Source organism: Eurypyga helias, unplaced genomic scaffold (genome assembly GCF_000690775.1).
Source record: "Eurypyga helias isolate BGI_N326 unplaced genomic scaffold, ASM69077v1 scaffold6790, whole genome shotgun sequence".
NCBI classification, from domain to species: domain Eukaryota; kingdom Metazoa; phylum Chordata; class Aves; order Eurypygiformes; family Eurypygidae; genus Eurypyga; species Eurypyga helias.
The window spans coordinates 1488-17286 of NW_010224959.1; the positions used below are offsets into that span (position 1 = coordinate 1488).

Genomic DNA, 15799 nt, shown 5'->3' on the forward strand with positions numbered 1-15799 from the left:
AGGGATGGGGCATCCACACCTTCTCTGGGCAACCTGTTCCAGTGCCTCACCACCCTCTCTGGGAAGAAATCCTTTCTTATATCTAAATATAGGTATATAAAATATATAAAATATATAATATATGTAGTGTGTGTATATATAGTGTACATAGAAAACTTTTTTTTAATGTGTCATTGATGTAACCTATCTTTTGGTTTGTTAAAATGTAGGTCCTATTAAAATGGAATAATTAATTTTCTTTTAAGACTGAAACTCCAATTTCCTGGGCAATAGACATTCATTGCCTACAGGAAAACAAAATTAAAGCATCTCACATAAATACCTAACTCTGCAATGCTCAATCACAGAGGTACAGACTGGAAATACTTTCTTTGTTGTATTCCTCTTTTATTATCTTCTTTCCTTTTGGATGAGGAAAATAGCTTTGTAAAAGCAGTGTTACTGTAGAAAGAGAATCTGTTGGTCATACAATCTCTAATAGTTACTTTTCTGGTATCTTTTCAAGCACGGTTGAATACATCTCCAAAGCGACCAATAAAAAGTATCTCTCATGTTAGAAGAGTTAAAATTAGTTCAGGTAATATGCTTTTAGCTCCAATCTGCAGAGAACATAAATTCCCTTGGAACAGTTAGTGGTATTAGTCATCTGCTGGTTGGTAGAGCGTGTGGTCGTCACAAAGTATTCTTTCCAGTTTTTAAAAAAACATTTTAAGTACTTTTTAATATCCACTGAAAAAAATAAAGATTTATCTTCTTTGAAATTCCACACAAAAAATTGGATTCATAATTCATTAAAAAGCCCTCCTGTGTTAAATTATTATCTTTTAATTTGGTGTTACTATTATTACTCTTAATACTGTCATTGGAAAAAATGGCAAGACTGTTTAAAATCTTCCCTGTTTTAAGGAACACAACCTTATTAGAACTGATGTAGAAAACCAGTTGGATATCTTTTAAGTATGATTCTAGGTGTACTGATTAAAAAGGAGGAAAGGCATATGATACAGTCCTTTATTATTATATTTTACTTGATTTTGGCATCTAAAACTGACACCTAAGACTCTTCTTGCCAATTTGATTTTGTGCATTTAAAATAATTAACCAGTTGCTCAGAATATGTGTAACCATGCAAAATATTAAAAGCTGAGTCAGTAACTTTGATCAGAAGTATCAAAAGATAGTACTTAAAGTATTATTAATAATAAAGATTATACAAAACATTAAAATTATTAAATTATTATTAATAATTAAATTCCTTTTTAATTCTTCCATATACAGAAATATGCCATATTACCTGAGAGCTAGATCCCCTCCAAGGTGATCTTAAGTGGGGAAAAGGAAAGGAATGCAATTCTGAAATGTGAAATATGGAAGTTTCCTTTTGCTGCTTCTTAACATGGTTGTGGTGGTTTTTATTGAACAGATTTCTGCAGTATAACATGCATTTAAGGCATCAGTCAAAATCCTGTTAAAACTTCCTCCTCAGATACTGTCTGTCTGGCAGTGTCATGGCAGCTGGATGAGAAAAAGAATGAGAGGGAAAATAGAGTGGTATGATGAGCACTAGCCATGGCGTGTCAAGGTCTGAGACTTGTTTCTTTTTCTGGTTGCTGGTGTTTAGCTACATCTCCATAGATGAAACACTTCAGAGACTGGAGGCCCATTCCTTCAACAGTTTGAGTAAAGTCACTCATATGTAAGTACTGTAGTTAAATAAATGAATACAGTGATAAATTTGGGGATGTGTGGAAATAACATATGTGTTGATGTTTGAGTTGTCATCCTTGTCTCCTTTTTAAGAGACAAATATTCCTTTTCATAATTTCCTTTCTCTGTAATGTGGAGTCAGTCTCTTTTTTGACTTGTGCTTTCTTTTCCTACATCTTTTCATTTCCCTTGCTCTTCTGTATCCTCCCATAGAAGTGTAAAAATGTAGCGAAAAATATGTGGGACTGCAGTATAAGCATGATGGCAAGTTGAAATAAACTGGCAACTAAGAATTACCTCTCTGAAATTACTGAAGGTTAGTGTAAAACAGTAATATAAGCACCAGAAATAAAATCAGAAAGCCAAAGCACAGAGGAAAATGGCACTAGCTGGAACATTCTGGAAGTGCACTAGTGAAATGAAGAGTGTTTAGCTGGATATTAAATTGAATGGAAATGTTATGGACAAAGGCTTATGCAAAATGTTTTTATACCTTTTTGTTTGGATCAGTCCTCACCAAATGATGCACTGGGCAGTTACAAAAGCAGGAAGGATACCTGCATCCAGGGACATCCTGTCATTTAGCAGTACCCTGTCCAAATGAGATGGTAATGTACTGAACAGAGCTTCATAGGATCCATCCTACCTCTGGCACTCTTCCATGTTTCCATTAATGATCCAAATGAGGGAATGGAAAGTGTTCTGGTGTCGCAAAGCTCAGACGAGTCACAGTTTGGCATATTTCAGACAAGATTTGTGTTTGCAGAGTTTCCATGGAAAAGCACTGTCAGTCATCACTGATCCAGAAAACACTGTTGGAGAGGAAAGACTTTTGCATCCAGAAAGAAAGCATGCCTGAGGCAGATAGGTCTTTTAAGGTTGCTGCAAGGGGTGAAAGGTACAACCCATTTTCCACGCTCATGTTTGATAAAGCAAAAGTAATAATAACTTGAAATTGGATTAGGAAAGATTCAAGTTAGAGTCTAGGAAATGTTTTCACATGGCTGGCATAGGTAAATACTAGAATTTTTTTCCTGGGGAGGTTGCTCCTATCACTGGAGGCCTTTAAGTCTGTGTGATCAGAAACTCCATAGGTATATTTAATCATCACTCACAGAAAGAGATTGAACTAGATGATCTCTTAGCACTGCTCTGTTTTCTATATTTTTTTTCCTTTTATTTTACACAGTATGAAGCAGAAAGGTTAATAAAAAATAGATAATATCATTATAGTTAGCATAGATAGGGAGCAACTAATGCTGGAAAGTGGAAGTGCCTCCCCTAAAAGTACCTGACAAGGCAGAGCTATGAGTCCAGGATCCTGAGACCTAGTTCAGTCCAATAACATGCTACCGTAATGTTCCTGAAAGAGTTTCACAGGAAGGCTTTAGTATGATAACAGAACTTGTCTTTGGTTATAATGCCATTCCTTCCTTTCTAGATGTTTTTTCCAGGCCTGTCATCTTCACGTTCTCTTTTCCTCTTTCACAGTTGTTGTATCTTTAGGATTCCTTGTTTAACACAAATAAACATTTAATGAAACATCTACTGGCAGCATATTTTATAAACAGTGAATGAAGCATTTGGCACTATGCACTACAAATTTCTCATGTAGTACATGTTTTGTGGTTCACCTTATTAGAAGTTAAAGATAAAAAGCTCTTAGGCCACTGCATTTCATTGCAGGATTCTTCCATGCAATATGAAGTGTAGTATCTTGTCTGTTATGAATCATAAGGATATAAAGGCTTCTTGAGGACAGCTTGAGGAAGAAGGACCTAGTTGGCTAGATAGCTGTTTTCTGTTGTTTCTGTATTTGAGCCGAAGTGGAGAATGTACTAGAAAAATCTCCCTCAGGATCTTAATTCATAACGCAAAATTGATCTCCTTCAAAGGGTAATATAATGTAAGACTTTGAATATAAAGAACTCTTCCACAAAATGCACACTTTTAAATGTGTGACTGAAGGAGTGGTGAATGGAGGTCTGGTGTTTCCATTGCCTCCCAAAGCACTCATTCTTGTGAAGCGCTCTGTAGCACTGTCTGATTTTCATTTCTTTCTACTAAAGGGTTGGTGAGGAATATGAGTAGAAGCCTTTCCTCTTGCCCTCTTCCAGCCTCTAACCACTCCCAAAGCATGTTTATATTCCTGCCTGGGAGGACAACCAGTGCCCCTTGCTATAAGCATGCCAGTGTTACGGCTTCCCTGAAGTCAGGCCAGGGCACACCAGCAAGGTCAAAAATCATCACATTATTATATCAATGCCAGATTCCAGTCATGGATGTGCTGTCCATGACTGGGAAGCTGCAGGCCTGGGCAGGAGTCAGCAGAGCTCACGGGTACCTACAGTCAAGTCACCCACAGCACAAGCTGCAGGGAGAGCATGGAGGGAAGGAAGTTTCTTGATCTGCTATACAAGGATTAAGGTAATATGGAACCTCTTATATTTCTCACAAGGCACTACCAAAAAATAAAGTGTACACAGACATACAAGATACACCTTATTTTTTCTGCACAAGAGCCAAAAATACTACCCAGGACAAGACACTAGAATTCTACTCACAAAAGCTGTAGGCAAACCCCTTTGCAGATAGGCCCAAAAGAAGGGCTACCTCTCCACTCAAAAGCGCTTACCAAGTTTTTAAAATCTGTTTAAGTAAGGCACATGTATTATTTAATCAGAGAATAGCCATGAATCTGGCAAATTAGGCAGTTCATATAAGCTGTAAACGAAATCAATTCATGTTTGACTGTTTTTCTGAATTGCTTCCTCTGATTTGCTAACACTGTTGTTGGGTTTGTTTTGCCTTTCAAATAACAAGATTATTCAGGAATAAATGCCTATGTTTTGCTATGCACCTGTTTAATGTTCTCCACTTGCATAGTATATTCGAAGTATTACTGCTAACGTAATACTGGGTAAAGATTATCACAGGGTATTTTAAAGGAGGTTGAAGTTACGGTTTGGAAAAGAAGTCATTCCACAGTTTCATTTTCACAGGTTGTTTTTCAGAGACTTTTCATAAATTGCAGTTTTATGTAAATAATCTTTTTACCCTAATTTCAACTTACACACACAGTTTCATTTTAAAAACATGTTTTTAAACCTAAGAACTTCTTACGAGAAAATTTAGTGTTTGTGGAAGGGAGGAACTAAGTGCTTTGGCTTGAGTCAAGTGTCATGTGAATAGGCATCCTGTATTCATCATCATCCCTGTCTGCCAAGCCTGTTAGTGTGCTTCAGCTTTGATCTTCAGCACTCCATTTTCTTGGTCCTTCTTCAGCTCATGTGCCCCTGTCATGACTCTGTTCCTTCCAGATCCCAGCTCTCTTTAAGCATAGGTCATATTTTTATGAAGTTATGCTACCAAGTGCTGAGCAACTGCTGCCAACTAAGGATACTGATCACCTGCTGTATTTTAAGAGTCCAGATCTAATTTTGGTTCTAATTAATGACAAAATTCCCACTCTACAAAGATGAAAATCAGGGCCAAGATTCTGGGGGGAGAGGTGTTTCTCCAATTGTGTTAAATTGTTCTCACAATGGTTTCTTGATACTTTCTGTCTTTACCTTTTTTTAAGTATGTTTGTGAGACAAACAAATTTTTTACAAATTCAGGACTGTCTCCCCCATGCAATGGCCTAAGTATTTATTTTTTCTAGGAATAACTGTGGAAGTGCCTGATTAACAGTCAGTGTCTCTGTGTAGTGGTTTAACTAGTAAGAGCTGCAGCTTGGTAGCATTACACTGAATAAAAAGCTTTAGTAATTAGGTTATTGTGTCTCAGGAAAATGTTCCCATGGAAGGAACCCCAGAAAAATTCACTCTTTCTTTTCCCTTTCTCTGTGTCTCTGCTCATTCTTCCTCTGATCTTTCACTCCAAAACCTCTTTCCTCTTATACAACCACATGAAAATTCCTCTCAACATTTGGGACAGGGCCAAAGGTTATGGTTCAAGAGGCTTGTCCTTGTATATGTGACGTCATTTGGAGAGCTGGCGGGGGACCACTTTCCATCTCTGCAGTGAGCTGTGGTGAGCTGGAGCCAAGGGATGGGGCACCTCTGCCAGCCTCTGGGCCAGGACCGCACTTTTCTTGGACAGCCAGGTCGTGGGATACAGTGCTGCAGAAAGGAGAGGTGACTGAAAGGAGAGATGATTGATAGAAATATATGAGAAGCAACTGGAAAGGGAGAGATCTGGGGAGGACAGCTGTATACCTGTGGTAAATTTGACGGCACTGGGACAAGTGCTGTGCAGAAAACTCTTGCTAAAAGCTGCAGTCTAGAGGTAGATACTGGACTGTCAGGAGCCCGAGCCAGCGTTCTGGTGCTACCGGTGCCCAGGCTTGACATGTGCATGCAGATGAAATAACATGGTTAATTTGGCTGTAGGGGGAGAATAAAACATGGAAGTATATGTACGAGTGAGAGAAGCCAAGGAAGCTATAGGCAAAGTCTAAGAAGTTATTGTAAGGAAAATAAAAGTGCTGATTTAAAACATTTCAGAACTGCCGACCTGAATATCCTAAATCTTTGTAGGCATCTCAGCATAATGTTATTTTATTAGACTCTGTGGCTTGATCTGCAATTTCTGTATTCTAGTCTTCAACAAAACCAAAGATGTGTCAATAATGCAAGGATGGTGTGAAAGAAATGGCTGCTAGATGAAATGCAGAAGCTACTTTAAAAAAGTACAAACATGCACATATTTATGTCACTAAATTCATATAGGACGTTGAGTAGCTTATTAGCCTTTCTAGAAGTTTTCTGGGAAACTTATGTCTCATTAAACTAATATTTGAATAGTTCTTATTAGTTTCATTTCTAGATTCATTTGGATTTGGAACTAATTATTTTTGTAACTGAACATAAGTTCATGGTTATTTGTAAGTCTTGACACAAGACTTTATATCATTAAGTAACTTTCTCTTTATATCTGTTCTTGATGTGTTAGAAGTTTTCCAATTATTTTCTTTAAAAAGCAAAACTGAGTTGCTGTTCATGGGCATTCAGGTGGTGTTTTGATTGTGAACCAAGTACATTTTTAATTATTAGTCTGAGTGCCAGAAATAAAATTTAAAACATTGTCTTTAAAGCACAAATAAGCCAATTCTTAATTTTTTATATACTTTTAGAAATAAAGCAGAAGCTGTGTATTTTGTAAAGTAACTTTGAATAGTTTTGTAAATATTCCACAAATAATTCCGTTATCTTGTGGGTAGGTAGCAGCACCCTTCTTTCTTATGAGCACTCTAAGTAATTTGTAGTTAGGACTGCAAAGTGAAGTACTTGTTCAGGACACCTTTTGCCTCTCTGCATCAATGGTCAACAAAGATGCCTATTAACTCTCTTAGGGGTTTTCTATATCTTTAAAGCACTTTCTTCCCAGGAGGACTCAGAATTGTTACATTGCTGTTGGACGCAGGATTTAAGCACTCGATGCTAAGATAAAGTTTTATGTATAGAGTCTGTCAAAGTTCCATTACAAAAGTCACTTGAAAGCTGCTCTTATAGACACTTAGATGCCTGGGAACTAGCCTACTCGTAATTTTTAAGTAAACTCTTTGGCTTTACCTGCATTTTAGGCAGCTAAAACTACTACTAGTTTTCCTAGACCTGCTTTTCAAAGGAACCTGAACTTTCAAAATCAGTGGCTTTCAATCTTTTCAAGACACAAATTCATAAAAGCTTACTAATGAAAGTGCAAACCCTGTGTCTGGAATCTGGTGATAATCAACTTGCTTTTCTTAGTTTTTTGGATCCTTTGGATGTAATCCTTACACCACAGCAGTCTTTTGACTACAATTTGAAAATTACTACCATATAACATTTTGGCACCTTTGACTATATATTACTCATGACTGATTAATGTCAAAGAACTTGTGAAATCCAGTAGGTGTATCACTATACTGTTAATGGATGAGAACAGAACTATTCAAATATATTTTCTCCTTATTGTCTTAACTGCATAGACTCCCATATTGATGGAACTATAGATATCCTTTAAATCTGTGATTTTAGAGGGAGATTCCTTCCAGTACTCTGAGATTAATGATGTTGGAGTGTGTAAAACAAGGACAGCAGCACAGTTCATAACTGGAACTCAAGTTGAAGATCTTCCTCTTTTTCATGCATATGGAATGAGCGGCCACATATTCACCCAGTCAACTGCAAGAGGCTCATTTGACTGGACTAGAAGATGGGGAAATTGGATTTCTCTCTCTTTTTTTTTTATCACTTTTTACCTTTTTATACCTCTCATCCTTTTTTTCATCTATTTTGACTACAGAATTCTAAGGAACTTGTGTTGATTTCTGTAGTGTCTAACATAATGAGCCTTTTTCTCCCTTTTGGGCTTTAAGAAACCTCTGTAATACAAAGTGTAGGGTGGAATGCAAATATAAATACATTATATATTAAAGCATACTTCTTTCCTAATCCCAGCATTACCAATTCAAGGAAATTGAACAGCAGGGTCATAAACCTTTCTCCAGTGTTCAACTAAGTCATATTGATTTCCTCACTCACATTACTTAAGTTTTCCCTCATTACTGTGCCAACTGTCTCATCTGGCAATTTAAAATCTTTTATTCCCAGATTAATTAGCTTTCATTTGCCATTGTTAAACAGCACATGCCCTCTCATGGTCCAGTTACTTAATAAATCAAAGTCTGATTGGATCTCATTGCATTATTTTGTGCTTCCAATTTTAGTACCATCTGCAGATTTTAAATTCTTACTTTCAATACCTTCATCCAAATAATTTACCCAGAATACTATTAATAGCAATGTCTGAAGACTGTCTCTCCCTGGAATATATTTGGTCCACAACAAAGGAATATCTGGCCAGGAAGCTCATAGGCTCAGGAGGAAGACTGGCACTGTTCTTCCTGTACAGTTTCTATATTAAGAAAGGCTGAGTTTTTCTAGGAGAGTTCTAAGAGCAGTGTCCAGAGCTAATTGAAGATACAGAAGCTAACATGCGAAAAGGGCTATCCTCTTCTGGAGACAGTGAAGAGGCCAGGAAAGGAAAAGTGTGCACGCAATGGGGGCAGGTGTGGGTGGGTTTTTTTTATAAAAGATGAAACTTTGGTAAATCTAATGAGTCCAGACAAGGAATTTTGGCACAGTCTGATTGGTGCAGCCAGACTGCTGACTTTCATTATGGATAGAAAAGGCAGGAATGTGCTGAAAAAAAGAGGAATGAGAAAGATTGAGGTAAATTGCATTAAGGGCAGAGAAAAACAATTCAGAAAAATGTGGAAGAGTCATGATGCCAGGCAATGATCTGGCTTCCAGTTGGAGGGGTGGCAGCCCCACCAACACACCTACAGAAAGCACCCAGCATAGCCATGATCAGTGTCAGGCTGATTCTTCAACATGTGCAGTCTAAAAAGCCAACTGCAGACCAAGCTGTCACCTGGGTAGAAGTATTTAAAGACCTATCTGTGGACAGAAGATATAAGGAATGAAGTCTACATTACTTTTTGCATCAGTATAAAGCAAAAGATACTCTATCCTCTCAACTGCAGGACATGGCTATATACAGTGTTCATTTCAAGTTTCAGAATGGAATTAAAGTGACCTGAGCCATCTTTTGGATCCATTGATGAGTTGTGTAAAACAGACAGGAAAAATAATCCAAAATACTGTTACAGGCATGAAGGAATTAACCAAAAAAGGGACATAAAATTATATGCTAAAAACATCGTTGTAAATTGATAGGATTATTATACATCAATACTGAAATTTTTGCTTAACTTTTCTTCTTTTTATTCAACTTTGCAGACACAAAACTCTCACCATATTCAAAGTAATAGTCAATACTACATGCTATTGCTCTGATTCTAGGACCATGCACACAAAGGATCCATAATTAAACCTCAGGTGCTTCTTCCAGCATTGCTTAAACTGGCCAGTCTCCAGGACCTTATCTATCCATATGATAATTAATCATGGTAAGATTGCTCAGAATGCACAGCTGTTGTGAGCTAGTGCTGGCCAGCTCATTGCAGGAATTAGGTCCCTGAAATTTCATTTAAACATTGCTGATTTCTGTTAGGATAAATAATTAAATATTAGTGATCAGTGTGGTAATGTTCCTCCCTTTCTTACAGTGAAATTCGAAATCTTAGAAACTTGGATTACATAGATCCAGATGCCTTTAAGAACCTCCCACTTCTGAAATATCTGTAAGTATTTAGCACCTGTAACAAGTTGGCACTTAGTCCTCGCAGGTGACTCTTTATAGCAGTTTTGATTCTTTGCATTTCATTTTCTAACTGATTGCAATGTTTTTCCCTGTTGCTTTATTTTAATGACAGAAAGCCAGCTATGGTAGGAATTGGAACTTGGACTGCTTTTGCGAGACAAGAAAACACATTCACAAATTCATCAGTAACTTTGCCATTCTTCTTATCCATTAAATGCCTGGAATACACTGTTTCCTTGGCAGAATTCCACAGCTAGCGTTCTTCTTATGAAAAGTGCTGTTTTACTGTATTTTTAGGGAATAGTGAGAAGAAGGGACACAACAGAGATAGACACATCTTCTATATTTACTAGGTTTATGCAGGGTTTTAAAGCATAACTGCCACCTAAACGTGACAAGCCCATCTATAGACATCTGATTTAATAGGACCTCTATGGCAGAAATAAATCCTGAAGAATTCTCTCTATTACCAAGAAGTTTCTAAAGAAAAGCACAGAGTAACCAAACCATGCAACTCTAAAATTATAGCATAGGAAAGAGAATAACTTCTGAGTAACGTTTTGAAGACTAGAGAGGGCTCTGTATATGTGTGGTGGGGGTAACAGCAAGGAGGAAGGATTTTTCCTGTAGCTCTGAAAGCAATAAAAAGAAAGTAGTCAAAACAGTTTCATTTCAGGAGAACAGTTTTAAAAATTGAGAACTATATTTTCTTAAGTTATTTCCACTCTACAGGAGTCCAGAAATAAAGGGCATTAACAGTATTCACATTTGAAGACAGTTTCCCTTTTTAGAGCTATTTGAACAGCTCTTAGCCTCAATGAAAGATAAGAGGATTTTGGGGCGAGACTATTGTCTGAAACAGCCTTAATCTCTCAAGTGAATCCAGACATAATTTTTTTTCTCCCTACCCACCTCCCAGGCTACTTCCTTCTGCAGATCTGCATAGCTGTCTTATTCTGTGTTCTCATTTTTTGGATTCTATCATTTATCATAAATCTGATATTTTGATTTTTAAAAAATTATTCTTGCATCATTATATTTTGGACACTTAATTATAAATTCATTGATTGACAATAGAGGGGATGAAATAGCCATCCTGCACTGTTGAATTGTTTGTTATTGTTCAGAGATCCAGTACATGTAATTCTTTCTGTTCCTTCTCTCTTTCAGTGGTATTTTTAATACTGGACTCAAATCATTTCCAGACCTCACCAAAATCTACTCATCTGATGTGAACTTCTTACTGTAAGTATCTGTCACCACAACTGCTTAAGAATACTGCCATCCTCGGATCCCAGGAAAACATACAGTGAAGGTTTCTGTTTTGGAGAAAAATATCAAATAAGTCTGACAAAGCACTTTTCCTCAAGCTGTATTTAAATGATCATTAGTACCAAATCTGGAAAATGCCAGGTCACCTAGCACACACATTTGACCTGTGTGTCCATGTCTCTCATACAAACAATTTCTTTTGAATTAGACAAGGCACAGGATACGCAACTACTACAGGCCTTTTGCTTTTATTTTGGCTTTGTAATGGCTGTGCAATACCTGAATTAGTCTGAAGTCAGAACAGTGTGACACACAGGACCTCATCTGACATACTGTCTGCCAACATAAAGTCATCTTGCCAACATTCTTCTAACAAACCTGTACTAGCATGGTTGAGCTCGTATTGCACATTTTTTGATGCTATTCTTCACTGAGCTCCTATACTCTTGAATCATAGCCTCCATTGGCTATCATCTGTCTTCTTTCTTCTGACCCCACCCTGAGCACAGAAGACTCAAGAGCAGAATGGACAGCTTTTACATCTTTAAAAAGCTCAGCATTGGCTGATACCACATTTTTAGGAAGAATTTGATGAAGACTTATTTGATCCAAAATAAGTTGCTTCATACAATTGTTTTAATAGAGAAAATGGAAAAGGAGCTTGAAAAGCAAATCACCAAAGCTGGGAAATAAAGTAGAGCTTTTAAGTCACTAGACCCAGGAGCACATTGGTTTGATAACAGCCTTATTAGTGAGGTCAGCTCAAGCTGGAACAGCATGTCTTTAAGAGAGGACTACCCACCTCACCATTTTTCATAATAGTTGAACAAGATCTATGTTCTTTTAGATTAGCAGCATAAGCTTCCCTGAACACACATTTTGCCTAAATAACCTTACTTACAGAGCCACATTTCAAGTACACATCTGTAGTTTTACTTAAAGGTCCAAAACACCAGGACTGACAATTGTCTACTTTTAAGCTAGACTTCCTAGGTGGAGCCATCTCTTATTAACTAAAGTCCTCTCAGCTGGAAAGAATTTTCCTATTAGCAATCTTTGCTAATTTAGTTAGGTTTGTTCACATGAGGGACTCCTACATAACATTAAGACCTTCTTCCTTTCTCACACCTTAAAACCCATTTACTTTAACTGATTTAAAGATAGCCCTTGCCCCCTTTTTTTTTAACATGGCTTGAAGTAAATTGCAGAATAATTTCTTGGAGAAGGATAATGGGAACCCAAATGGGGGCAGCGGGTGATCTCCCACTCTTATCCTTAAAGATATTTCAGAAACAAAGTGTTCTGCTCTTAAAAAACCCAGGTGTTTCTTGGTATTCAGAAAGTAAAGATGGCATCAATTTTTGCCCTAATGTGCAATTTAAATTCAAAATCTGGGTTGCAGTCTAGTGAAGGGGGAAGAGCAGTTCACATGAAGACTTGCAGGTTAACACAAGCTGAGAGTATTGTGATCAGTACTTAGTCTTAGAAATTTTATACTGTATCTGGAGAAGGCTTGATTGCTTGTTGGGCTAGGTAAAAGGCTATTAAAAATGAGAATTATTATGCTAGAAGGTGACTTGCAAAACGTGATTGATGGACTATCCCAGGCATTGTTTTGGTGCTGCTAAGGGGTGTTCTTAGTCAAGAACGGTTAGTCCCCACTGCATTCACCGTCTGCCACTGGCAAGACAAACCTTGAAGCAATGCAGAAATACTGGTTGTCTTATTAAAGGGTATAGACCTGTAGTAAGCAAGGAGATCTTCTCTCTTAAGGATCTTCTGAGAATAGAGGTAAGCTTTAAGCTAACTCATGCTCCATAGCTCGGAATTGCTATATTTACCTTGGCTGTAGATTGATTGGAACCTGAGTCAGTCAGAGCTCTGAGTGGGATACACTCCCTAGCACTCCCTAATAAGATAGCACTCCCTAATAGCACATCTTAAGTGCTATTAGGGAGTTCCTCAAAGACCAAAAGGGCTTTGCCTTAGATTAAGTTCTACTAGATTGTAAATGAAACACTATACTTACTAAGTGGAGAGAACGAAGGATTAAATGGGTTAGATGAAACAGAAGCAGTTTATACAACCATCTGTGTCCTTGCTTCCAGCAACTCGGTGACTTTCTGAGTGGCAGTTAGCAAAACATTATTTTGTTTCTACCTTGAATTTTTTTGATAAAGATTACTAACAAAAATAAACATGGGTCTTGCATGCTAAAGGCTCTTTAAAATAGTAGACCTATACTTTCAAGAGAGGTGTTTCTAAATATTGCTATTCAATGAAATCTGGCTTTTTTGTTTCCCTTGTTGAGGAAAAAAAAAAATCTGCTCTTGAAGAATTATAGATTTCTAAATGATGAAAAACATATAGCTGGGGGAAAAGCATTCATTATATCACAGTCAGCCTTTGAGGTCAAGGAACTTTAAAAGTAAACATTTGTTTAGAAAACTAGTCTAAAAAATGTCAAACCAAAATAACTTGTGGTGGAAACCACCTATGAGTGAAAACTACTTGGAATGAAAATAGTTGTGGTACAGTTCAGTGTTAGCACATATATAGCACAGAAAGAGAATGTATTTGTTCCTGTCGCATGGACCGTTGTTAGGACTTCTTGGCCCATGGACATTATGGTCTGGCCTTACTAGACCCCATGTAACCCACAACCTGAAGAAAAAATTATATAATGGTTTGCTTTCCAGGCTTTTGTACAATTCAGGATAAAGCAGAAAAAGGGCAATCGGACACTTTGGTCTGCTCATTGTTTCTACCAGCTTTTTCCTCTCTCCTTTCTCCAGCTTAGACATAGTAAATTTTTTTCCTTTTGTCTCCACAGTTTTGGTCTGAAGATGCATAGTATCTATTAACACTGCAGAGTGCGAGTAAAAAAAGTATTTAAGAAATGACAGATAGTGCAACACTCATTTGGACAAGGGTTGAGAATAATCATTAGGTTAGATCACATAATAAGTTATTTCACTTGTGCTAGATGCCATTCTGTCAAGTGAAATGCCTCTGTCCTGAATAATGTATCAGCTGATGTTGTAGCTGAGCTTAGCTAGAGTAGCATCTCAGCCTTAAAGTCGCTTGGGCTGGCTCAGTTAACATTGCAGCATTATTTACTTTGCTAATTCTCTGGCTTATGAGACAAGGGACCTACCTCTGCTGTTAAATGCTATAGCTACAGAGGCTGGCACACCTCACCAGACTATAAAACCCATCGACTTCACAAGCTCACTTCCTCGATGCTGGGAAATGCTGGATTCTTAATCAACCCACGTGTATCTTCTGGCCTTAGATATAACTCAAAAAGTTATTCTACACTTTTATTCATTATCAAGGGAGAGGAAAAGTAAGCTCTTAAACAGATGTTTGATTGTGATGTTTTGTCTCTTTTTTTTCAGTGAAATTGCAGATAATCCTTTCATGACTTCAGTGCCTGCAAATGCTTTCCATGGGCTTTGTAATGAATCTCTAACTCTGTAAGTTTCTTCCAGTTTACATCACAAAGCAATTGCCTCTCTCAAACATGTGGTAAAATGTTTAAAAAAAATAATTAAAATGCTGTCCTACATTCTAGTGGTTTCTAACAGAGAAACACCATAGACAAGTAGTATTTATAGTCTAGTTTGAATAAATCCTTTATTTTGACAATGATTTGAATCAGGCCTGCTGTTTTTCTTTAAACTGGTGTGACCAAAGTGGTTTTGCTTTTGTATGACCCTAATGCCAGTGAATGGTTACAGTGGGGAAAATCAAAGGGAAATGTGTGCAGAGTTCTCCTTCTATAAAGCTACAGCATGGTTAGAACTGTGTCTAACGTTTTTGCAACCAAAGTGACACATACCATGAGGACTAATGGGTGGCAAATTTCAGGAGAGTCCAGTTATGCAAGTCATCCTCAATTTGAGCCACAAGAAAGGATTGAGGGGAATGAAAATTACTGTAATGAGTTATGACCTGAACAGACCTGAATAAGTAGGTGTTAGTTCCTTTAGCCTTCCTTAAGCAGTCCTAGGAGAATTTTGTTTCCTTGGTTTTAGTTTGAGGGTGGGGAAGTTATAAAAAACTGTTTTAGGCTAGTTCTATCTTTGCTGTGAAAAGAAGTAAAAGATAGCATGCCTGCCACATGGTATTCTTGATTCAGCTACGCTCAGGAATGCTGCTGGGCATTTGTTTGACCTTTTACTGTGATTGCTGCTTCTTCAAGAGATTAAAATTAACCCATCCATAAATGTGCTGTTGCCAAGAAAAATGATACGTAATACATGATTGGTATTCAGGTATTGAAGCAACACAAAATACACCAAATTTTTTTTTCCTTGCAGCAAACTCTACAATAATGGTTTTACCAGTATCCAAGGACACGCTTTTAATGGGACAAATCTGGATGCTATGTAAGTAACAGATCATTCTCTTCTTTCAAGAAAAAAAAAAAGTAATAAATACTCTTTACTAGTTGGACGCTCTCAAATACATTTCTTATTCTAATTATTTTTAAGGAGCAAAGTGAGGGTATTAATTTCAGCCAGCAATAAAACTACCAGCTCTTAATGTCTTTTGCAGTGTGCTTTCACTTGGTGTATTTACAGCTCAGAAATAAAATCAT

General features: G+C 37.2%; 1 protein-coding gene across 1 annotated transcript in view; it reads left to right on the forward strand.

Annotated features, from left to right (window-relative positions):
- LOC104506375 (thyrotropin receptor-like) overlaps positions 1 to 15591 on the forward strand; it is a 16986-nt gene extending 1395 nt beyond the window's left edge. The window contains exons 2-6 of the mRNA XM_010147311.1: positions 1622 to 1696; positions 9827 to 9901; positions 11092 to 11166; positions 14595 to 14672; positions 15519 to 15591. Coding sequence (XP_010145613.1) covers positions 1622 to 1696; positions 9827 to 9901; positions 11092 to 11166; positions 14595 to 14672; positions 15519 to 15591 — 376 coding nt within the window. The remainder of the gene's footprint in view (positions 1 to 1621; positions 1697 to 9826; positions 9902 to 11091; positions 11167 to 14594; positions 14673 to 15518) is intronic.
- Positions 15592 to 15799: the final 208 nt, after the last annotated feature.